Source organism: Mchenga conophoros, linkage group LG19 (assembly GCF_057382185.1).
Source record: "Mchenga conophoros isolate Kocher_MC1m ecotype Shallow Benthic linkage group LG19, M_conophoros_male_GT1.1, whole genome shotgun sequence".
Classification (NCBI taxonomy): Eukaryota; Metazoa; Chordata; class Actinopteri; order Cichliformes; family Cichlidae; genus Mchenga; species Mchenga conophoros.
In genome coordinates this window covers 5,092,998-5,119,060 of record NC_140544.1, presented here as the reverse complement: position 1 = coordinate 5,119,060, position 26,063 = coordinate 5,092,998, and the positions used below count along the sequence as shown (strand labels likewise).

The window sequence follows — 26,063 nt, the reverse complement described above, 5'->3', positions numbered from 1 at the left end:
AGCACCCAGATGCTGGAGCGACTCGAGCAAGTGTTCATCAGATTGCGTGGAACCAACCTAAAACTGAAATGCTGCCTGTTTTGGGAGCAGGTTGCCTATCTGGGCCATATCATCTCTGCTGGAGGTATTTCCACAGATTCCCAGAAAGTTCAGCAGGTGACGGAATGGCCTACACCGCGGACCGTAACAGAAGTGCGTCAGTTTGTTGGCTTAGCCTCATACTACCGCCGTTTCGTGGAGAACTTTGTCACAATAGCTAAACCCCTCCACGAACTCACTAAGAAGTATGCCTGTTTTGACTGGACTGCTGAGTGCCAGGAAGCATTCCAGGAATTTAAAAAACAGCTTACAGCAGCCCCTGTCCTGGGTTACCCACTGGACCAGGGTGACTTGTTCCTTAAAACTGATGCCAGGGATTGTGGGATCGGAGCAATTCTCTCCCAAGTGCAAGGGGGCGAAAAGAGGGTCTTGGCTTTTAGGAGCAGGCTGTCAGCTACCAAACAAAACGATTGCACGAGCAGGCGAGAGCTTTTGGCGGTTGTGGCATTTACTTCCCACTTCAGACAGTACCTGCTGGGTAGGCCGTTCACTGGGTAGGCCGTTCACGGCTGACCAGGCTAAGGGAGCCTGAGGGCCAGCTGGCCCGCTGGTTGGAGAAGCTGGCAGAGTATAACTTCCAGGTGCTGCACCGACCTGGGAAAAACCACCAGAATGCAGATGCATGTTCCAGGAGACCCTGCCGTGCTTCATGCCCGTGCACACTTCCAGAGCCCACCATAAACAGCGTCCAGTTTGAGCATAAAGGTGTGCAGTATAACTTAGAGGACTGTCGTACCAGCATAACCCCCCCAGGGCAGCCCCTAGTGGGGGTAGTGGGGCCTGATGGTACCAATGGGAAAAGCTGGGTAGCAGGACCAGAGTGTGCACCCGTAGCAGCGGTGGACTGTTGTCACTCAGTAATGCAGCAGATGCACGATGACCCAGTGGGCAGCCACTTTGGGGCAGAAAGGACTCTGGCACGCCTGAAGAATAGGTACTACTGGTACAACGTGAAAGATGATGTGACCCTGTGGTGCCGCACTTGCACCAGTTGTGCTGAAAGGGCGCGGCCCCTAAAATCCCCCCAGGCAGCAATGGGTACGGTACGTGTTGGCGCCCCCATGGAAAGAATTGCAGTCGATCTGATTGGACCATTGAACGAAACAGAGAGGCATAACCGGTTCATATTGGTGGTACAAGACTATTTCAGCAAGTGGGTGGAGGCTTTTCCAGTCCCCGATGAACAAGCACCCACAGTGGCAGAAAAGGTTGTTGCGGAGTGGGTGTGTAGATATGGAGCCCCACAGTCTCTGCATAGTGACCAGGGCACCAACTTTGAGTCGGCTGTGTTCCAGGGGATGTGCGAACTGTTCGGAATCAAAAAGACACGCAGGTAGAGCGTTTTAATGCTACCCTTCAGAAGGCCTTAGCCACCACCGCAGAGCACTGCCACTAGGACTGGGATATAATGATCCCATATGCTGTCATGGCTTATCTGAGAGCCATGCTAGGCTCAGGGAGACTCTGCTGACCGTCTGTCCCGCGGTCATGCAGGGACTTCATCAAGCTTGGTTGTCTGTTCTTTGTGTGTTTTGATTAAAGAATGTTAGCTACCGCTCACTGCTCGTCTGCAGGCTTTATTTAAATGGAAAACTTCCACAACAGGTAAAAAAAAAAGCTTTTTGCTAAAAAAAAAAAAAAAGATTTAGAGCAGAAGTTTTTTGCACTGCATTTTAAAATGAAAACATATTGCATTTATTTACAATTAAAGACACAAAGCAGAAAGTGTGTTACTGTTTTACATCCACAGACACACAAGAAAAGAAGCAGGCAACATGAGGTCAAGTTATGGCAATTTTATTGGTGTATTTCAGTACATGTATTTAGATTAGAGTTTTTAAAACACAAACAAAAGTGAGTGGCATGACTGCTGTCCCGCATAGAATGCTGTATGTTTCCTTGTTATTGGGGGGTTCATGTGCTGGAATGATGTTAAGGGTTTAATCATCATCCAGAGTGGGGGTAGTGTTACAGGCATGGCCCTTTAAGGGTGAAGTCTGATGGGAAATGTATTCGGGATGTGTTTAGTGGGACTGCCCTGGTGTGTGTGTGGAGAGAGAGAGGAGAAGGGGAAAAACTAAAGGTTAGCAACAGAAGAGGCGGAAAGAAAATTAGTAAAAGGAATATAATAACTCCCTCGGCAGCAAGAGTTGTGTCGGCGATGCTCGCTGTGAGTAAACTGTGTCAGCCCACTGTACGCGGTGTTCGTGCCTTGGAGAAGAAATAAAGTTCGGTGAAGCAGTTTTTCTACGCCTCCTTCGATCTTTTTACTAGCGGAGTTGACCTGTATAGTAAGCTGGTTGGCGGCTACGAGCCAGTCATGGAACCTTCAAGTAACTGCCAGAGGTTTCCTTACTACGGTTCGGGCCCGCGGATCTGGCGTGGTAACAAAAAGGAGTGAGTGATGGTATGGCCCCTAAAGGAGACCTTATCTCATTGTCACTGTGAGATTATATGAAGTTGTCAAAGGCTCTTGGAATAACTTAGGTCTCAATCACCTCACAGAAGTGCAGAAGAGGAGGTATCCCCACTGAGGGGAGCCAGTATGATAAAATTCCTGCTTTTTCCAAGTGTGGTTAGCAGTTTGTTGTAGTTTCTGGATGAGGTTAGTCAGGTGTGAAAAGACGTATGCATGTGGATGTGCAGAAACAGAAACAATATTTTGAAAAACTTTTTTTCTGAATTTAATTGGATCTTGGATGCCAGCAGGTCACAATGTAAAGACAAACTCCTATGTTTGATTAGATATGACATTGTCAAATAAAATGCAACTAATCTGCAACACAGAATATTTCTGACAGATTCACAGCATCCCAGATTTTCAATTGAGGACACAGACCACCCATGTGCATTGCCTGGTGCTAATTTCCCATTTAAACATCTGTCTTGCATCCCAAGGCAGTGCTCACAGTTCTGGTTCGTTTTACAGGTGATTTAGAAAAGTTGCACTCTTTTCTAAATATAGGCACCATCAGTTTATTTCAGCATCAAGCACAAAATACAGGACATGCTTTTTTAACTAAGTAAATTTTGCACATTTTGCAGTAAACTGTGTTGCAAAATTTAATGTTTGCTAAGGAACTCCAATACATCTGTTAAAGGGTCATTTCCAAAAATCTCTAAGTTCCCACTTCTTGTCACTGCACTCTCTTTTTAAAATGCCAAATGTACTATTTTTTTTGTTAACCGGTTTTGCAACGGGGGCAAGAGAACATAGACAACTAGGTACGTAGACAAGAATTTAGAATGAAGATGATGGTGAAGCTGGCCATAAACACCCTCCATTGATAGTCATGAATTATTCCAGGTGCAAGGACGGCAGACCCTGCCCAGAGGCAGACACAGGAAACAAGGATCCACACAGGCCACACCCAGCTGCTCACACAGCAGCCATCACAAATAGTATATGGAAGTCTAATAGTTTGTCACTATTAGACTTCCATTTATTGGGTTTGCAGACTCCTCCATGAAAAGAAATGATGAGTCAGTGCTGGTGTGTCGCTACCTAAACTCAATTAGCATTTTATTAGGAACACCTGTGCAATTTAACAATAACATAATGCCATCAAGGACAACACCAACACACAATACAGCTTAAATAATAAAGTCAAATATCACCTAGAGTATTTTCTTCATTTACTGTTATTAAACATCTTTTTTAATATCTGTACAGTGTGTTCACTGCAGGTGTTTTTGCACATCCAGCGCTATTTCAGGTTGATTTCTCTAGACTTGTCCAAGACAGCATTATTTAAAAAGGTACCTCGCGAGTGATTCGCCCGTGTTTCTTTAAACTGAATTTGACAATATTTTTTATATTAATAATGAATGAAATGACTGCATGCAATCTAACAGAGGCTGCTTACAGACAAGTAACTGCAGTTTTCTGGATCTTTTGAGTCACCCAGAAGGATTTTAGAAAAAAAAGAAGCTGATAAACATTTCCCAGGTGATCATTTTAATTCAATTCAATTCAATAAAACTTTATTGATCCTGAAGGTTGACCCCGAAGGAAATTGGGTTAAGGCTGCCGACCTTTGCCAGCGCCGACTTACCCTTCTGACCATACATACATTACACAAACATCACATGGGGAAGACAGGTCAGAGAGGTATAACAATGGAAAATGCACCACATGAGGAAAGATAAGGAGAAAAAAAATAACTCCCCCCAGACTGAGCTCCAACAGGGAGATCAGTTTGAGAACAGAAAAAAACACCTCTGCACATAGCACATGAAAAAAAAAACTCTAAATACGCCAAAGAAACACATGACAAGCAACAGGGGTGGGTAAAGGGTGAGAGACAGCCGATTTAGACAGTGCATCCGGGCCTGCGTGCGCTGGTCTCCTTGATCCACCGTCAGCATCGGAAGGGAACAAGCATCGAAGGCGTTTGGAAAGGGAGGGGGGATGAGTGTGTGCATATCAGTGTATATGTATGTGTGTGCGTGTCCAGAGTTCAGCTGAGACAGTGTCCTTCACCCTGCTAGGCTAAGTAAACAGTCTTCTAGCCAACCCAGGTGGTCTTGCATGGAATGGGAAGGAACAGTCTAAACCGGGCGACCGTGGCTCAGGGGGTTGGGAATCGCATCTGTAACCGGAAGGTCGCCGGTTTGATCCCTGGGCTCTCTGTCCTGGTCGTTGTGTCCCTGGGCAAGACACTTTACCCTACTTGCCTACTGGTGTTGGCCAGAGGGGCCAATGGCGCGATATGGCAGCCTCGCTTCTGTCAGTCTGCCCCAGGGCAGCTGTGGCTACAACTGTAGCTTACCTCCACCAGTGAATGAATAGTGGTATTGTGAAGCGCTTTGGGTGCCTTGAAAAGCGCTATATAAATCCAATCCATTATTAAACACAGTCGTTATCAGGGTGTTTTTTTGTTCGGCTCCAGCCTTGCATCCGCAGCTGGCGCCGAGAGGGTATCCGCATGAAGTGATGGTGCTTTTTACTTTAGTGCGAACAACTCATATGAATTTCAAAGCTGTTCTAACAGTCCAACACTGGTCTCTCAATCTCCTGTTGGAGAGCCACGAGCTTTCTATGATGTTATCCAAACTTACGTTCCGTGATGTTGTCGTTCTTTTTGCTCAAAGAGCAGGTTCTGAGAACTCACGACCGCAGTGCACTTCCCCAAGATGTGATCGAATTTGCGCTCAAAGGTGTTATTCGAGCTAGCCCCTCCAGATGTAATCCAGTTTTTCACTCAGAGGTCTTGTTCTGAGTATTCACGGCAGCCGATCTTCTCCAAGATCTTCTCCGTGCTGCACTCAATGAGCCCATTTTGAGAAACTCACGCCTCGTCCCGTCATTTCAATCCCAGCGGGCAGCCTTGTGGGGGTTTGAACAGCCGGTTCCGCTTCCTTAATTCTTCGATAAGTAGTGTTTGTGTTGCAGACGGGTGGAAGGGAAGTTTTTTATCCCCAGCAGGCTCACAAAACAAGTATCATCACTTGGGTGAAATGTGTTCAGGTCCATTACACACACTGAGGCTGTGTTTGCTTTTTAATGTCAGGTTCTGTTTGTAAGGTAAAGAAACAATCCATACTGCAAAGTAAGTTACGGGAGTTTTGTATATAATTATAGAAATGTCCATGAAACAGTCTGAATTAATGCTAGTACCTGCACCAGCTGAGTCTACTACATTTTTCGATCCACGGTCAAAGTATCCCCAAGGTGGTCCTGATGCTTTCATCAGGGTGCATGTTAAAAACTTGACACAGGGAGAAAGTGTGTGAGTAGAAAAGTGTTGTGTAAAAACCAGTGCGTTTACCATTTACATAAAAATTCAAGTGCTAAGCCAACATAAATGTGCAGTTTGTGCAGTGGCCACTTGTGACTGACTCCAAAAGTGAGTCCATCCACACAGACTGCCATGTTAAAATGCCTTATTTAAGATCATTACAGGCAACATATAGTACAGAAACCAGCAGGTGATATCACACAGATGATATTTCACATGCACTGTGTACATAAAGTAAAACATTGAGTTTTACACAGATGCTCATACAGACAACACGGTGTGCGATACACATGCTTCATCATCAGTGTTGAATTAGTGACTTGCAGTGTTGGTCAAGTTACTTGAAAAAAGTAATCAGTAACTAATTACTGATTACTTATTTTCAAAAGTAATTAGTTACTTAGTTTTTTTTAAAAAATATTTACAACCTGAATAGGTGATAAAGTGATAGATCTTTCAGCCCAATTCTATTTTTTCTGCATAATCCATCATATAAAATGTAATCAAATGAAAAAGTCTCTTTTTGAAACTAGTTTTATTAGTTTTAATCTTTTACTGTGGGGCAGGGATAGCTCAGTAGGTAAAGTGGTCGCCCCATGATCGGAAGGTCGGCGGTTCGAATCCACTTAACGGCTACCCTGAGCAAGGTACCGTCCCTACACACTGCTCCCCGGGCGCCTGCTTAGTGGGCTGCCCACTGCTTCACTGAGTGAATGGGTCAAATGCAGAGAAAAACAAGTAATTTCCCCATGGGGATCAATAAAGTATCCATTATTATTATTATTAACTTTACGCATCAAGCAAACATTAAATTATATGCAACATGCTCTGACTGGAAGAAATTTGTTTAACATTTAAACCTATTTTCTGCACATTCCAGCACATAAAATAATGAGCATTAAAAAAATCAGCAGGAAGAAACCGAAATCTTCTGTCTGTGCAGCTCCACGTCTCAGCATTAGCTAATTCCAGCTTCCTGCTCATTGAGTAGAAAGGAGTAAATGTCACATGGTAGAGATCAAAGGCAGCAGTGGGATGACACTGACGCCTCATTTGGGGAAGGAAAGTGGGACTATACAGAGATAGAAGTATTGAACCGCCCAGAGCCGATCAATGAACCGCCTGCACATCTGGAGGAAGGCATAGCTGCATCCCTCTTTATTGATCTCAGAATTAATTAGTGCAGCTTCCACCAGTGTTCTCACTTGCTCCTTAAAAAGGAAGAGGATCAAAAATCAAAGCGTTCTCTGCCCCCACTCAACCGCAAAGTCCACTGACCCCACCAAACCTCCAAACCCTGCCCCAGACTTAGGTCATCCTGGGAAAAAATACACCGGGTGGAGGGGGAGCTGACTGATGATAAAGGTGGGAGGAGGATGAGAATAGCATAGCCGAGGGACATGGTGGTAAATGGGGTTTATGCCATACAGACAGGTCTCTGTTGTGTTGCCAGTGTGCTGCATCAGGGGGCCAGCGGGAGGTCTAAATTGCTGCATTAGTCAATAAAAAGAGGTCCATTACACTTATTGGAGAAAGAGTTTTCTCAAGGACAGATTGACCTGTTGGAGGGATCCACTTGGCAAAAAAAAAACATGTTTCCAGTATTTCTCCATGTCCTCAGTTGACAAGCACAGACAGTGGCTGTAATCCACAGCTACAACTTGACCGCATGGGTTTAGGCATAAATCCCTCTTTCTGTGGTAAAGCAGCAGTCTCATGACCCTCAGATGTCATATGCAGGAACACCTTTATTCATTTTCCACAGCATATATCCACTGAGAAAATGATCATTTTTTTCACGTAACCATCATTTTTACAAAATAAAACATGGATAAAGCAACTCTGTTGGTAAACATCCATCCATCCATATTCTTCTGTTTATCCGCAGTCAGAGCCTGTCTTCAGTCACCATGGGGCAAAAGGACAGATGGGGTGGCTTGACTCGGGAGTGAGAGTGGTGGTTCAGTGCCTCACTGCTCTAGTCTGCATGCCAAAGTATCGTTGGCTAAGACGCTGATCCCTGATTTGCTCCCGATGTGTTCATCAGAGTGTGAGTGTTATGATTATCTTAAACAAGTTACAGTCAAAATTGAAACTAAAGTAATATTTGGGTGATTTGGATTTTTTTCTAGGCTCTGTATGATGTCATAGAGAGCAGATATCAGATACCTATGGCCATCTCCCACACTCAGGCACACAGCTCTGGCTGGGACCACAGAAACACCAACCTGACACTTTTAAACGTTCTGTTTGCCCCTACGAGGGGCAGCCAATCACAATAAAAATGCTTTCTGGAGGAAGGAGTTAAAAAGCCTGTTTCAGACAGTGGATGAACATGAGGGCTGCATAAAGGCACACAGTGCCAGATAAGAGTGTGACAGCGTAAAACACAATAGAACAACCAGAGAGAAGACAGAACTGGATCAAGTGTGAGCTATTAATGCTGCCTTTGATATTATACAACAGTACTATGATTCAGTGTTTTGCCTTGTTGCTGTTCTTATTATGGGACTTCCTCTGTCTCTCTCTGCTTTCCTGTTTTTGGATCTAACACCTAATAGCCACTTTGTGTCAGCTGGCGGGTGCATGAACAGCTTGCTGTGGCATTTAACAAAGCTTTTTCCGCTGTAGGCTAATTACTACTTCTTGAATCTGAAATGTAAATGTTTTGTTTTTTGTGTTTTTTTTCTCCCAGGCATAAGCTTTGTTGAAGCATTTGGATTAGCCACCTGAGGTAACCTGCCTGTGATGACTTTGCCTTACTGTTTTTAGAATTAGTGCTTAATTACAGCTGTTTCTGCTCCCGCTGCAGTTTGCACCCCCTCTCTCTCTCTTTGAATCCCCTTTCCTACATCTGAATGTTGCAGCTTGAATAGGCTCATTTTGGAGCTTTTAGTTAATCACTCTCCTCCTAATCTCAGATATACAGTAGCAGTTGCAGCAGTGTAAAGACGCACAGTCTCAGCAGTGGGAAACAGAAGCCTGATATCAAACGTTAGCCATATTTGAAGACGGTCAGCAAGAGGGATGAGTGTTATAAGGTTTCTTTACTTGAGAAGGAAGAAAGCCACAAGCCAGATGCTTTATATTATAGTGTAAAGACCCTCCAATATTAGAAAGACAACAATCATACAACCCTATGAGCAAGCACTTAGCAACAGTGGGAAGAAAAAACTCCCTTTTAACAAAAAGAAGCCTCAGGCATCCTGGTCAAAAATGACTCCAAGGTTCGTGACAGTATTACTGGAGGTCAAGGTAATGCCATCTAAAGTAAGTATCAGCTACACATCGTGTTTCTGAGATTTTTAGAACAGAGTACAATAACTCACAATAACAGTTTAGTCTGAATTTAGAAGTTGGATATTTTCCAGATCATCCAGGTCTTCATGTCTTTAAGACTACAATTCTAGTTCTAATAATATTACCCAAGAAAAGCATTAATGACACGTTGTGATCTCTGCAGCAAAATATTGTGGCCAACAGGGTTGAATGCTGCACTGAGGGGTAGCAGAAACAGCATCAAGCATACTGTAATTTGACCAAATGTACATGAATACATGAATATATGTACATGAATTTCCAGGTTATGATCAGCGCTGTTCAGGCTTTTTGTGGTATTTCCATTCGAATCACAGTGATAAGAAATTTCCTCTTTAGCTAATGTCTTTTATAGAAATTGCTTCACATATTTATGCTTGTCAGATTAGTGGAGGATCAGTAAGTCAAGATCAGTAAAGCTGATGTTGAATTCCTTAGACAAACTCCTCCATTACATTGTGTCGGTATTAAAGGTCCTTGGCGTGGTGTACTCATGGTCCCCAGAGGTGAAAATCGTGAACTGTTTTCAGAGTTATCATCAGAACAAAATCCTTTATCAGCACATGCACAGTATCACCCAACTTCACCTGAAATATAACAACACTCTGTAACAGTTTAAAGGGTCTAAAATGGCTTTTTGTGCCAGAGTGATAAAGTGCATTTTAAATCTCCACTGTTGCCATCACTGTCTGTCAACCTGGGAACCAAGAAAACAGCGAAGAAGCTTAGAGAATTTGTCCTCAGGGCATTGGCCATAAAGGCATGTTAACATGTGGTCACTGTTTTGAAAGGGTGTAAACTTGCATTCTTTTAACATGAACCCCAGTTTTTGTAGCTGAAGCACTGATAACAGAGCAGCAAGTAGCTAAAACATGAGAACCACTTCTTGTCAAGTTGTCAAAACGAGCTCAAACTCAGCACTGAACTTACTTGGGTCAAGAGCAATACACCTGCTAAGTTTGAAGCTGAACAGGCTGTTGATGAGATGGGTGGAAAACAGATGGCTGGAAAAAGTCTTCTTAAATTATTAGGAAGATATACTCAGAAGCAGCAGTTCAAGCAGAAACTTGAGCAAACTTTGGGTGAATAACCATCCTGCCTTGCTTCTGCCAGTGTCCAGCTGATGATTACGAAAAGAAAATCTATGTAAGTTATTCATTTATGTCTCCACGTAAGCATTTCCCCAGCTGATTACACCGTTTCACTTTCCACCTGAGGGAAAAAGAACAGACTTCACAAAAAGCTACTGGAATGACTGATGATTATTTACATCAGCAAGCTCTCAGCTGGCTGGTTGTTAGGTAATAGCAGGAACTTCAAATAAACAGATGTTTGGTCACAGGGAGACATTTTCCAGGCAGGAAGATGCACAGTGAGTCACCTTGTCGTTTTCAGTTTCCATGTCAACTAGATGGCTTACTTATAGCTTGAACGTAAGGCAAGAACGATGCATCGCAGGGAAGTGACGGTGAGAATGGAGCAGCAGTTCTTTTACTGGGAGCAGAAGAGAAGATCATGTACAAGATCACAGAAGCTGCGAATTAGGAGAAGATAATAAGAGAAAACATGACTCTGTAAGACGTGAGGTCGTGGATTGCCATGACCAAACATTCCCCAGCAGCACAGGAGCAATCTGAAACATACAAAACTCATGAAAACTCATCGTCTCACATGCTCTCACATCACTGCACCTGTCCCGTGCATCTGCACACAAACAAGCTGCTGGTTTTACAGATCATGAAGTTTTGCATCTGTGCTGTGTTCTTTCTACTACATGAGATGGCAGCAAGGAGAAAAACTCTCTGAGATACAGCTTTTAAAAAAATGCTTTGGCCCCCGAGCTTGGTCAGGGAGTTGGCGGAAGAAGGGATGTGTGAGAGTGGGGGAGTGGTTGGGAGGTTTCTACACAATCTGACAGTCTGTTTCTCAACACGGTGCATTAAGCTGTGTTAAATATTTAGCTGCGCTGCCTTCAAACAGCCAAAGTGGATGTTTAGAGTCCTTGGTGGATTTCCGACCTCTCCTGGCCTGCTTCCTAGTTTCCGAGCATTTCCTCCTAATAAATAAGCCGAGCACTGTCAGAGCGTCTGCTACGTTTAGATTAGATAGAACTTTATTAATCCCTCGGGTGGGTTCCTCTGGGAAATTCGATTTCCAAAAAAGCACAGCACCGACAGAAGTTACAGAGTTACAGAATATTATATATATATATATATATATATATACACACACACACATATATATAAATACAGAGACAATATAAATAAAATATACGAAGGGGATAAATAGAATAAATAGGAATAAAAATAAAAATACAAGTGAATTGCACATTTCAAGTATTGAGTCTATTGCACCGTTGACTATTTACAAAAGTATTGCACAAAAGGTATTGCACAGTGAGGTGAAGAGGCACTACAGCTTAGTTGTTCCCTCCTTTGTCCTCCTGTTTCCCCTCCCTCTCCCCTCCAGAGAGGAGTTAAACAGTCTGATGGCGTGTGGGACAAAGGAGTTTTTAAGTCTGTTAGTTCTTGTCTTTGGGAGAAGCAACCTGTCACTGAACAGACTCTTCTGGTTGTTTATGGCCGTGTGCAGAGGATGCCCAGCATTGTTCATAATGTCCATCAGTTTCTTTAATGTCCTTTTCTCTGCCACTGTCACCAGAGTGTCCAGCTTCATGCCGACCACAGAGCTAGCCCTCCTGATCAGTTTTTCCAGCCTGGATGAGTCCTTCTTTGCTGTGCTGCTCCCCCAGCACACTACAGCATAGAAAAGTACTCCAGCAACCACCGACTGGTAAAACATCCTCAGGAGCTTCCTGCAGATGTTAAAAGACCTCAGCCTCCTGAGGAAGTACAGTCGGCTTTGGGCTTTTTTATACAGGTGCTCTGTGTTGCATGACCAGTCCAGTTTATTGTCCACCCACAGCCCGAGGTACTTGTACTTGTTGACCACCTCCACCTCCTCCCCCTCTATCTGAACCGGTAGTGGACCTTCTCTGGACCTCCCGAAGTCCACAACCAGTTCCTTAGTCTTTGAGGTGTTGAGTTGCAGGTGGTTTGTGTGACTCCATGCGACAAAGTTCCTCACCAGACTTCTGTACTCCTCTTCCTGATCATCCCAGATACACCCCATGATGGCCGTGTCATCTGCAAACTTCTGAATGTGGCATAATTCAGAGTTGTAGCAGAAGTCAGAGGTGTACAGGGTGAAGAGAAGAGGGGACAGCACAGTTCCCTGTGGTGCTCCTGTGCTGCTGACCACTGTGTCAGACGTGATGTCCTTCAGCCTGACGTACTGTGGTCTGTCGGTGAGGTAGTCAGAGATCCAAGCCACCAGGCAGGGGTCCACCTCCATCCTGTTCAGTTTTTCCTGAAGCATACAGGGCCGGATGGTATTAAAGGCACTGGAAAAGTCAAGAAACAGGATCCTGACCGTGCCTTTTCCCCCATCCAGGTGTGAGTGGGCTCTGTGTAGGAGGTACAGGATGGCATCCTCCACTCCGACACCCGCCTTGTATGCAAACTGTAGTGGGTCCTGGGCATGTTGTACCTGTGGTCGGAGGAGGTTGAGGAAGAGCCGCTCTAGAGTCTTCATAAGATGTGACGTCAGTGCCACCGGTCGGAAGTTTACTGGGATTAATTAGCACCACAGAAATATACAGCATAAGGATGGTGGAACAGCAACAAATAAATGCTCCTAATTAAACATTTCAGAGACTAATAATGCAGAGGCCTCGGTTTTTGACTTTGTAGCATTTTCCCCGCATTTTTCAAAAGTAAATAAGCAAGAAGACACACTAATTATTTCCAGCTCAAGTCATTACAATTAAATTAGATAGAGGTAGGATTGCACATCTAAATATAGTCTTGCTTCACAGTGTAATCTTGAAATATGTGCAATATCTGGTTTGATTGTGAGAAAGGAAAACAAAGTAAATATGTAATGAGATAACTTAAATAATTAAAATGAGTCTTTAAATAAAGAGAAAAAGAAAGAAGAAAATCTGAATCTGCATTTTTAAGTTAAAATGTTTGCTTTTATTTCTTTGTCGTCTCTTAGTGGTCTGCCTGCACCACTTTTTTGTTTACATTTTTTGTTTTTATTGGTCTCCCATCTTTTTGTAATTGTCTGAAGTCCTTTTTTTGTGTCTTTGTGATCATTTACTTCGATTTCCAACAAGAATTGTTAACCATTAAGAACACAAACGGCACATATTCCTGGGACTCTCCACCAACTGCTCTTAAAACTGAAGAAGCTTCTCGGATCTGAGGTAAAACGTCTTGAAGGAAACCTAAAGAAGTCCAGACGCTTTTCTTTCCAAGCTCCTTAGACTGGATGACTGAGAACCTTCACAGACAGACAGGTATTCCTGTTAAACTAAATCAATGTGGAGTCTGAAAACAGACCCTGGCCTGCTGCAAATTATATTTCTTTGTCATCAAAAGCATGTTGCTCACTGATGTACCAGACAAACTAGACTCAGACCTGCTGATTGTAAAAGTGTGGGAGTGTCTCGTGACTCTTTGACTTGGAATATCTACACTACTGAAACATGTAGGAGGAAAGTTAGATTGTCTTCTCATCTAGACATGAGTGCTGGTGAAAGAAGACTCATTCTAAAAAATAAAAAAGAATAATAATAATAATAATAATAATAATAAGTTAATGTTGGCACTTCTTTAAAAACACGACTGGCTGAGGAGATATTTTAATAAGACCCAGTGGAGGTGAACTGCAATGCTACATTTAGACTTTGTTGAGTTGAGTGTTGTGTGTGTGTGTTAATGATTGGTGCTCTACAGCACACAGTCTAATACATTTTACTGTACATCAGACTGAACTTCACTGTATCACAAAGCCAGACACTTTGAAGGATTGTTGAGAGACAGGTAAAACAGCATGCACGCATCCCTAGAATAAAATATGCACCAAGAGGAGAGTTGTGCATCTGAAAGCACAGCTGAGAGCAGGACCCTGAAGTCAAGATGGCCCTTCATCCTTTGGCTTCTGAAAGCAAATGTTGCACTTAGGCTGTTTGTTACCCTGCTGATAGTGAGAATAAGGATCAAGTGTCACAGGAGAGGACTGCACATACCAAATGGCCAGACAGTGGTTGGACATGGCCCCTCTGACAGTAATGTAGTAAAAGACACTGGCTATGACGTATCAAAACTCCATGGCAGGGATAGATTAGCTTTAGGACCAGGAAAGATGGTGATTTTTGCAGAACTGGAACAAGGCCCGCTGATTGCTGTAAAACGTGGAGCCGTATTGTCCATCAGTGTGCTTTCTGCTACGTGGATAAAACATCACGGTACATCATCATGACCTTGTCATGTGCGCAGAAGTAGCAAATGGGAGGACTGTGTTTTGTAAAATCAAGGCTATGGCTGTGAAAGAGAAAATTGCATTACTGTGGTGAAAACTGATGGAAACCATGCTTTTTGATCACCATTATCATGCATTTAGGGTCTGCTTGCATCCAGAAGGCACCTCAATGAACATCACTGAGTTGTGTTACTTCAAGCCTTTTGATGTCCAAAGGAAATGTGGCACAACAGATTCATCTCTGCTCATATGTATGCACAGTATGTCTCATAAGCCAACATAAGGGTTGTTTTAAGCGTTTCTATATGAAATGCTGATATTTCAGGGCACATAATCTACAGAATAGTGAATAACATCACCACTGCTAAGAGTTACATGAACCCCCAACCTCAATTGTTGTACTTTAGTGTACACACAGAGTGTTGTACTTTGATGACCTTTTCTTTTGTATCATTACTGAAGTAAAAGTTCTGCTTCTTCCAGCGTCACATGTAACAACCACTAAAGCCCAATCAGCATTTCCTCACTTTGGAAAATTACAGTAATTCACTTTGAAACTTGTTAGAAAATCTCTGGGATCTTGCACTTAAGGGGGTCAGTACATCTTAAATCAATCACTTCTGGAAAAAGGGGAAGAAAAACAGCAAACCTTTTCAGTTACAACGACTCATACTAAGAACATTTTTATATATTTAATGTTCTGTAAAAAGAAAAATGGCAACAAAATTATCTTCAGACCAACTCCAAGTGTCCCAGCCTAAGGGCAACGTTACATTCTTGTAATCATCTTCGAGCCTCATGTTGTCTGTGGCACAACTTTCCCAGTTTGCCTGTGATGTAAAGAAACAGAAACAAGCACTGATACTGTAGAGTCTTGTCTGTTCGCTGATGATTCATTGGAGAAAACTTTAAGATGTGCCTTTCAGGGCTCATGTGGGAAAGGTGGCTGGTCAAAAAGCTCTATAATAATCTGATAATCTGATCCTAATCTTCTAACAACAGTAAAGTCATATTTTAACACTTATGAATGTAGCTTGTGGTTGTGAAATGGAGAAAGACTAGTGATCACGTTCTGAATAAGTTTGGAAGTATCACATCATCTCTGCTTCCTGTGACTGGAGGTGAATTAAAAAGTTCTCCATACTGTTATGTACTTCCAAGTCCATGTAACTTTGAAAGGCTTTAAATATAATATAATTTATTATTATACAAAAAAATTATTATACAAAAAAGACAATCAGCTGTTCTTGAGGGGATGAGCTGAGAGAGGCTGACAGATTTGTGATGGTCCAATCCTCCGTGAATGTTCCAAATCCAAATAAATACACAGCAACAGGTTGTGTTTTCATGGCTGTGTTATGTGCGTGTGGGCTCGTTGCTACACCGGTAGCCTTATTTATGACAGGCAAGTGGGAGGCTTCGTACCCTCTAATACCGCTGTCTTCACTGATGAGAGACAAGATTAAAAGCTTTCATCTCATTCACGTTCTTATCAAACAAGTATAAGAACATGACTTATTCAGAGTTCATTAACATGACAACAATCTTCCTCATAAAGCACATATCCTCTGTGCACTGGTGGGCATTGCATTTCCACATCACAGTGCGCTAATGTGGATTGAACTCTTGGCTGCTTCTCTTGTTTTTACATCGAAAAAAACAAAAAGGCAAAGATTAGCCCGAGGCAATATGGGATTATGAGGCTTATATTAATATACACACATTCATAACTGTCGGGGCTTTTCTCTCCTCCTCCTCCTCCACCTTAATCCCCCCCACACATGGAGAGAGAGAGAGAGAAAGAGAGAAGGGGCAAGACACCACAGAGGAAAAGGAGGGGAATGAAAAAACAGCAAGAAGAGAAAACTGATGAAGAGGGAAAAGAAAGGAGAGGAGGGGAATAAGCAAGAGGAAAATGCAAAAGATGGAAAATCACAGGAGAGAAGAACAGGACTTTGACACAAAAAGGTGGAGATCAGCACAAGGAAACAAGAAGGAAGGGGTAGGATATAAGGAAACAAGGGAGTATAAGGAAATATAAAGGAAACAGGAAACAGAAGAGATGAAGAAACAAGTCACAATGAAAGCAGGAGGGTAAAAGAAGAAGAAGAAGAAGAAGAAGAAGAAGAGTAAGGGAGTGAAATGAGAGGAAACAGACAAGTAAAGAGAAGTCAAAGGAAACAACAAAGGAGGAAAGGAAAATGAAATGAGGGTAAATTGAAAGAAATGAGGAAAAGAGATCAGAAGAAAGAAAAGCAGAGGAAACAAAGAGGCAAGTGGCAAGGTAGAGTAAGGAGGGCAAAGAAGGAGATAAGAGGTGACGATATAAGCAAAATGGTAATAAGGAAACAATAGGAGGAATTATTGGGGGGGGTCCACAAATTAATACTGCAGCATGAAAGAAGAGAGAAAAGAAATGAAGAGAGAAGAACCAGCTATGTGATGGAAGAAGCAATAAAGGCGAAATGAAATGAAGAAATGAGAGAGGGCTGGAGAAAAAGTAGAGAGGATGCTTCCTCTGCAGTGATTTGGCAGAAGCAGAGAAAGAGGAGGAGAGGTGCATTAGAGACAGAGGGGCAGAGTGAAAGAGTTTTCTGTTTTTAGAGAGGAACCCTTGGAAACAGCAGAACAGGAACTTTGTGAACTCCAAAATAAAAATGTTAACAGAGAGACAGACAGGGCATGACTCAGCTTGAAAAAAGGGAGAAAAAAACAAAAGTCAGAGTCAAAGAGATTTTCTGTTCCTACCATTGATGTAGTGAGACGGTCTCTGATGGCTTCAATCTAATATGTCTCACACAACTGGATAAAAGGTTGCAGTAAAGGTGCAGGACTGACGTAAGAATGCATCCAAATGCCGTTTCTTGTAACCCATGAGATTGGAGCATGCCGTGGGAATTACAGGTACTGAACGGTAGTTTGAATCATCTCTAACGTGAACAGTTTGTTCATGTTAAAGGAGAGTCCTCGTCACACACAAAGGTTAATCATGGAGTTCCACAGGGTTCTGTGCTAGGACCAATTCTGTTTACTTTATACATGCTGCTCTTGGACAGTATCATTAGAAGCCATACCTCAAACATTGTGGTCTAATTGTTGGGTTTTCTCTGTTTTTGTAGGGTCTTTTAATTTACTGAATTTAAATTTAATTACACAAATACACATATTATTAATAGCCAATGTGACTTAAAACTAAGTATAACAAAAGGTGCACAGAAAAGACAAAAACAGAAAAAAAAAATGCATCTTTATTGCTGGTAATAGGCATGTGACCTCAGCATAGACACTCCCACAGTCTGGCTGTTATTTGGTTACCAGTTTCTACTCTGACAATGTACAGTGATGCACCGAGAAGGCCACATGCAAGATAACATTTATCGTTACTGTTGTTGCATAATTCATATCACGGGAGAAATAAAGGCACCGCTTAATGCTGGTAAAAGAAGAAAGCAGGAAGTTGGGTTTTACAGCAAATGAAACGGAAACGATTGGAGAAACATTCAGATACACAGATCCTGGCTGTCTCTGGCTCAGAAATCCATGCATTCAAATGGGAAAGTATAGGAGATATTCGCCTGATGAACGAATTCAGCAGATACGTAGATGCAAATGATCTTCCTTTTTCTTCTTCCCTCCTATGTGACTGTTTTGGGATCAAAGAAAGTCTGTACAGAGAGGAGAAACAGGAGTGTATATAATTATCAGCAGTGTTGTTACTACTTTATTCTTTTATTTTTTTTGCTGTAAAGAGCTCAGAGCCAAATGTGTCCAGGGGCTTTGGGAAAATTCCAGGCAAGAAGCCTCATGTGAGCCACCAGGGTTTAGTGTTTGACTGATGATCCTAATTAGATCCTAACGGCAGTCCACAGCGTGCCCAGTCTCCTGGGTGTGACCAGCACTGAATCAAGCACAGACACAGGAGCTCAGATTCTGTGCTACATGAGGCGGCACGGTAGCACAGTGGTAAGGATTATTACTTCTCAGGAAGAAAAATTCTGGGTTTGAACCTCTTGATAGGCTCGGGCCTTTCTGTGGGGTGTGGATGTTTTTTAGTGTCTATTCTTTTAAAGGTTTTATTTCCCTGTATAAAACATAAACAAACAGCTTGTGTGAATGAACTTTGGTTTTTAAAGTGTCGCTTTAACTGTGACCGACTCACCAGATCGAGTTTAAACCTGTAAACTGTAGGTCTCTGCTGGCCTCTGTTGACCACCTCAAGTACTGCAACACACCACAGTTCAGTTCAGAGGAGCTCTCTGGGCATGTTTTTGGGTTGTGGGGGAAAACCAGCACATCCAGAGAAAACCCATGTAGGCAAAAGGAGAACATGTAAACTCTCCATAGAAAGGTACCAGCAAGTTTCACCTCTGACAAGGATCTTCCTGTGTCAGGGGTGTTTCTTCTTGTTTTAGTGCTCTCATTGGTCTTGATCATTTGACTGCTCAGAAAATCCATGACAGTCACCTTGGTCTTCAAACAGCTCTTCAAAGCTTTGAGGTGTGTTGGGGCTCTTTGGCTTTCTGCTCACAGCTTGAACGCAGAGGGCTGGAGCAGGTCTCTGATGAACATAGTGCTGATTGGTTACTGGAGGTGTTCCAACTCCCATCAGCCGTCCAGTCTCACCACCTCAATAGTTTGGAGTTGGTTCCTGTCTTGGTTTACAGATACTTCTTTCTCGTAGGCAAACTCAACCTGTAAAAAATGGAGTCTTACTATTTCTGCATGTGTTCATCCGGTAAACATGCTTCCTTTAAGTCTTCCTGATCTTGGTTTGGATACAAATGATCCAGTTTGGTTAAAGTGTTTTAAAGCGCAACCTCTTAGATGCTGTGAATGTCTACTAAAACTTTCTCTTTCAGATTTGTTTAATGTTTCAAATGCCTGAACTCTCTTAGGTAAATATTCTTTCAATTTCTTTTAAAGTACCCTTCAGAAATAGTTCAATCTTCTTGAAGGGCATTCAAACATCTTTTTTGGATGTTGGCTGCCTTTTGTTCTGTTCTCTGTCAGGATGATCCCACACTGCTTTAAAGATGATGTCCGAGCTGTGGGGAGACCCACCTTGAGTGTTCATTGTGTATCTATGTGGCTTTTCTTTCTATCCAGGTATGATTTATTGCATTAGGTGTGTTTGGGATCATTGTCATGCTAAAAATTGAAGCCCATTAGAAACTTTCCTGATGGTACTGCATCACTTTATGTTCATAATTTCATCAGGTTTGGTAAGATCTCCAATACCACTGACTGAAACGTAGACATAAACCACGATAGAGCCTCCACAGGTTGTAGACATTCACTACTGTACATCTCTCCCCCGTACTGTGATGACTTGACTTAAAAATGTCAAATTTGATCTCATCACAACATAATAATGTTGCCACTGATTTTCATTGCAGTTCCTTCTGTCATTTGGCATACCTCAGCTCTTTCTCCCTGCGACAGTCACCCTTCAATTCCGCTGAGGATTCGGTAGATGATCAACTGCAGGGCCAGAAGAATCTCTCAGGTCCCGTGTCCGGTCTTTTGGATGTTTTGCTGTTTCTTAAGTACATGACTTTCAGGTACCGCTCATCTGCTGTAGATCATTTCAGCAAAAAGCTCTTTAGAATTATTGTGTTAGTGCAAAAATACTATTTTATGGGACTTTTGTTTTGTTTTAATCCAGCTAAAGAAATGTGAACACATGATATAGTTTTGCAACAGGCTGCAAAGTGTCTACATACAAAAAGTAAAATTGGATCTCAGTTCTCACTCACACACATTCACACACACACACACCCTGTGAACCCAGTGAAATAAAGCAATTCAGCATCTGGGCTTTATCACAAAACAGGTTTAATTTAATATCTCTTTATTTTTTAAAATAATTAAACATTTGTATTTCTCCAACCCTTTTTTATCTTTTTTTTTTTTCAGCTTTTAAATCATATTACATCTGGGCCATTCTAAAGCACACATTAATTCTGCAAGGGAGGAGGGGGTGAGGTTCACTGTCAAAGACTCCCAACAGGGCAAAAGTGGTCTGCTCAGTGCCTTCCCTCTACACTCGCTTCCCTCCCCCCTCTGACCCTCTCCTGCCTACCTGCCCTCACCCCTCCCTGCTTTCCTTCCCTCCCACCCTCCCCTCCCCAACTAAAAAAAAAACAACAAAAAAAAACAAAGAGAAAAATTATATATATATATATATATATATATATATATATATATATATATATATATATATATATATATATATATATATATATATATATATGTTCAAATGGTCAAAAGAAACTTCATCAAAATATTCAAAATGAGATAAAAACCAAGAGAAGCGGGAGGAGTGAGACAGAAAGAAAAAAGAAACAGACTAAAAGAAGGGGAAACACTATCATAAATACCAGGAAGTTGTTCCATAATACCTCTTTATATACTGGATACTCCTCTCCACAGTTTCCTAAGCAAAAAACATAGGCTAAATTACTACAAGATACAAGATTATCAGTGTACTGCATTCAATAACAATTTACAGGGTTGTCTTTTTTTGTCACTGTTGCTGTAATACTGTGAAGTCAACGCGGCGCCCCCCCAGTGGGCTTAGAGGGACGAGGCGAGAGGGGCGGGAGGTGATGCGAGGCGCTCGTCTTTTCACACGAGGAGTACTTTTCTTTTTTGGCGCTCCTTTGAGGACCCGTTATCATGTGTGTGTGTTGTGTGTCTGTCGTTAGCTGTGAGTCCCCCGTTATGGCCAGACAGTACCAGTGCCAGACTGATACCAGCGATACCTGGTATGGCAGGAGGGACGGGGTCAAAAACAGAGAAGGAACGTAATCAGCTAATGGAAGGTAGCCTTTTTTTTTTGGAGAGGGGGAAATGAATAGGAGTGTGTTTACATGCAGATGGTTCTGGATTCAAATTGTTTCTGGTTTGTATGTGTTAATCTCTTTCTGTTATAACATCGGGCAACCAGCCACATTGCCAGGGAAGTTAATAAAATGAGATGCTGAATAACTATAAAAGACTCAAAAGAGACACTCGTCTCACGGGACAGGTGAAACAAAAGCACCAGGAGAAAGTTTGCACAAAGCCCCCATCACCATTTCAGTTATTGCTGTGTGGAACATTTATGACTGCACACGTTTAAAGTTTGTTTTGAGCCTTTTTGTTGTTGTTGTTGTTTTTAACATCATCTGTATTGGCACTACCACCAGAGGGCGCCAAAGTAAAGGGGGGAAAAAAGAACCCTACACTTACTGCTCAATTTTCAGCATTTCAAATCCCAAGTTTGACAGTTTTAGTCAGGATTTATGTAGTTATGTACTCTCCTGATTTGCATGGACACACATGTAAACACATTTAAAGAGTCAGTGGTGTGTTTGTGTGCACTGTGAAAGGCCCTGTTGTCAGATTAATGTGTGTTTGTTTGTTCGATTCATTGCCTGTTTTAAACAGGAAGCAGAATTCGGAGACAGGTTGGTGAGGCCAGGGAGATTAGGGGTGTTCTTTGGATGGAATGGGGCGACTGTGATTGGTTCACTTGGGGCCTGGTAAGACCGAGAGGGAACAGAAAGATGGAGGCAACAAGAGGAAAAGCAAAGAGGAGAACCAAGAAAATAAAAATGACATATGGGACTACACTGAAGAAGACTGGGGTGAAGAGTTAAAATCAATCTAACCTCTCTTTTTTGTGTTTTTTTTTAATATTTTCCAAGGGTTCATTCCATGTCCTACAGTCCAAAAAGTTTTTTTTCTTGTTTAAATTCCCCTCCCACACAAGTGATTTTCTCATTTTCTATTTTTTTCTTCCTTTTTTATTATTATTATTACTGTTTTGTTTTTCCATTTGCAATAATATCAGTTTAAGGGAGAAAAAAAGAAAAAAAAACAATTATTTACAGTGCTGTTGAAATAATGAAAACAGACGTAATGAATCTACTGTAAAGTAAGTCGCACAAACACAGGAGGAAAAAAAAAAGCATAAGAAAAAAAAGAAAGAAAGAAAATTAAGAAACCAGCGAGCGCTCTGTGTCGATCCAGAGACGACAGCCTGTATCAGGAGCTCTGGGCAGACATGGCTAATGTCGAGGGCAGGAGAGTCGGGATCAGGGCAGAGGAGGAGCGGGGAGTCGGATGGGGAGAGGAGGAGGAGAGGAGCAGTAGGACAGGGGAGGGACAGAGGGGAGCGCGGCGCTGTCTTTGTTAAGTTGGGATGATTCCGTCGCTCCTAAGGCCCCGCTTCAGCTCCAGGTCCTCCAGCTTCTTCCACAGCTCCTCCCGTTCCTTCTCCTTCTTCTTCTCACTGGAACACAAAAACACATAAGCATTAAGCACAAAAAAAGCATTAGCTCCAAGTGAAAAAAATAAAGAAATGTTTTTATTGAATCAGTCACTCTAAACGGAAGTCTGGTGCTCTAACTCAAAGTATTTATCAGTGTGGCTTTTCTTTAACCAACATCTAATATTGATCCTGAGACTGACACAGTGGGGTGATAGTAGCACTGTGTGTGTTCCTGTAATGTGTTAAGCAGCTCCCTGGAGGCATCACAAACTATCACATTATTCATGAGTCCCCATCACCCCTGCTGCTGCTGCTGATGTGAGCAGCTTCTTACCGCTGGCGGTCCGACTTGTAAGTGGCTGTGAGTTCATCAAATAAGGTACTGTTCATCTCCATGAAGGCCTTCAGTACGTTGTATACCAGCGCCACGATTGCCCTGAGAGGGGAAAAGCACAGACAGAGTAAGACAACTTACAGCGGCACATTTTTATTGCTCCTTCAGACTTCTGTGGTGGCAGACACAGAGCTTCCAGCCTTCATTTTTGGATAAATTATGGAGACATCCAGCGATGTGTGCCCAACTGATTCGCAAACTAACAAACATTTTTTTCCATTTGAGATCAAAATCAAGCCCATTTGTAGATTTTTCCAAACATTCCACATTTATTCTTAAAAACAGGAACATGCTGTTCCTATTAGCACTGGAGTATAACCCTCTTTAAGATCCATATGTGCCCCATGCACCCCACAACAGGCACAGCCAGCTGGCATGTTTCGATGACTGGTTGTGTCTACAAACGTATCTGAATAATATCAACACTTGGCAATAAATTCGGAATAAAACAACCAAAAAACAGGTACACGATAATGAAGTATTTTTCAGTAATTTATATTTTCACCACTGGCCAGCTAAAGTCTAATTTGCTGAAAATCAGGAATAAATGAACGTGCATGCATGTTTTCCTGTGTTAGAGCCCTGACTTTGCCTTAGGAGAGGAATCCTGAGGTGACTAGTAACTTAAATGATCATATGCAGTTTCAACAATCTACTTGTGATCTTCAAATTAACACTAATTCCCAATTGATATCAGTTTTTTAAGCTATATTTAGCTGTTTGGAATTCAGATTTTTCTCAAGAATGTGGACCATTGTAATGCAATTCTGCTGGGGTACAGAGGGTTGTATGTGTGACTCTACTCAGGTCTTGAAGTATACATTTCCTAATGAACATCAGTAGAAAGTGAAAACATTAAGCCTCATCTATTACACAGAAGTCATGCTACTCACGGGTTCCAGTGCTCTTTGGAGATCCTGTAGAGGCTGGCAAACATGATGGGCAGGATGACGCTGGAGTTCTCCTCAATCAAACTCATGATGTACTCGTTGTTCCAGTAGTAAAGAGCTCGCTCTGCAACCTGGGACGAGACGGACGCACACTAACTGAGCCATGTCTTCATGCCACCAATAACCACTCGTCACTCTTTAATAACCAATAACTGTTTAAGCACAAATGTCCCCCATGATACAAATTAGGCCACCCCCACCCCACAGGAAACGTAGGCATTGTCACAATGAGTCATCGCTGACCTGGAAATGTGGGCTGGAGACACATCTGGAGATCTGTTTGAAAAGCGGCTCCTGGATCTTGACGAACTGTGTGGGTTCGATGACGTCCAGAATCTCCTCCAGCTCCCCTAGAAACATCACCTGCAGTGCCGTGGAAGAGGGACAATATCAACAACACACAAGATGATTGTTATTGTTGTTGTTTTGGGGGTTTTTTGCATTTAGCAACAAATGAGCCTCACCTCTTTTTGACTGCAGGTTTTTGGCCAGAACTTCAGTAAGCCTCTGATGACCTGAGAGAAGATGCCACAGTTCATACAGTTGGCTCCTTTCCCCCCCCCCCCCCCCACCCCCTTTTTTTTTTCTTAAATACAAGTATTTGAGTTGAAATAATAATAACAGTAATGTCATTCTTTACATTTCTGACTCTGTCGTTGATGTGAAACACTTTCATGACAAACTGGGAGGGGGAATAAAAAATGAATGTCACACAAAGATGACTGATAGGAGGAGTTGTGCATAGATACTTACTGGTTCTGTTAATGTTGGGTCTTTCTCTAGGAATTGTACAATGCAATACGCCAACTGTGAGGAGAGGAATCCGGAGGTTAAAACTAACATCACATTAAGCCTCGAGCAAGGCTTACAAGAGCAGCTCAGACGTACAAACACAGCAGTGAAAGAGCTTTCAAATGATTTTACTTTTTAAACCACTGTGTTTCTGCTGATTTTCACGGCTGCTGTCAACTATAATATTATTACACATTTAGATTCCTTCCGTGTATAAAAACACACAAACATACACATAAGCTATAGCACGAAAGCACACCTTAAAAAGCAAACAGGATACTTTTCGAGGTTCCAAGTTCTGTTTGTGGATAAACTACGCCTGGGATTCCACCAAATCTAAAGGTGGCAGATATTAGCTTTTACCCACATACTCTATACACACTATTGTTACCTGTGCATGGAAGAGGGACAGACTCCTGACAGTGTGGAGGGGAATCAACACTTTGACCAGAAACTGTTTATGCTCTGCTTTCAGTGGCAGAGCAAAACCATTGATTATACTGGAAGAGAGAAGGAGGAGACAAAGAGGAAAATGTGAATATAAATTAAACAAGAACACATAAAAGAACTTTATTGTGACCCTATGAAAGCAAGTGGAAGATCAATGAGCTGCAGACCAAAAGAACACTGTTTATACGGGTGATGTGGCCTGGGGAAGAAACACAGACCTGATGATCCTCACAAAAATCGCAACAATCCTGTTTGTTTTACATTGTGTTGTATCAGATTCGTGTTTGTTTAAGCGACAGTGCTCCGTGTCTATGCTGTGTGCCAGACAAATGTCAGAGATGTTATTGAATGTATGTGCCAGCAAGCTCTCCAAGGAGAAGCCCGTCTCATTCCCATAGTTGGAGTGTTTCTTCTGGAGTTGGTTTGACTTCATCTAATGTTGGTTGATTGGTTTGTCACGCTCGTCCAGGCTCTCCCTGACAATCAGTTGAAGCTTTGATAGTCAACAACAAAAATGTATGACTGTCAGAGGTCGGACTGCGGATCATGTTCCATGAAACACATCGTGTAATTTGTTATCTGCCGACCTTAACGTCATATACATATCAGTGTTTTCCGCGGGTTAACCCTCTGTTTGTGGCACAAACACACAAGCATGCATTCCTAACTGAGCTACTAAATAATACTTTTATTTTTTACGTTCTTTGCAATTATTTCAATTGGCTCTATTTTGA

At 42.2% G+C, this 26,063-nt stretch overlaps 1 protein-coding gene across 6 annotated transcripts in view; it reads right to left on the bottom strand.

The window, feature by feature from the left end:
* Positions 1–20,742: 20,742 nt before the first annotated feature.
* The window catches only part of ppp2r5eb (protein phosphatase 2, regulatory subunit B', epsilon isoform b), a 52,675-nt gene continuing 47,354 nt past the window's right edge, over positions 20,743–26,063 (bottom strand). For all 6 annotated transcript variants that reach the window (XM_085258252.1, XM_085258253.1, XM_085258251.1 and 3 more), the window contains 7 exons: positions 25,271–25,379; positions 24,841–24,894; positions 24,552–24,602; positions 24,331–24,450; positions 24,031–24,158; positions 23,078–23,179; positions 20,743–22,764 (listed from right to left, as the gene is read on the bottom strand). In XM_085258252.1, the coding sequence (XP_085114378.1) occupies positions 22,665–22,764; positions 23,078–23,179; positions 24,031–24,158; positions 24,331–24,450; positions 24,552–24,602; positions 24,841–24,894; positions 25,271–25,379 (664 nt within the window). In that variant the 3' untranslated portion in view covers positions 20,743–22,664. The remainder of the gene's footprint in view (positions 22,765–23,077; positions 23,180–24,030; positions 24,159–24,330; positions 24,451–24,551; positions 24,603–24,840; positions 24,895–25,270; positions 25,380–26,063) is intronic.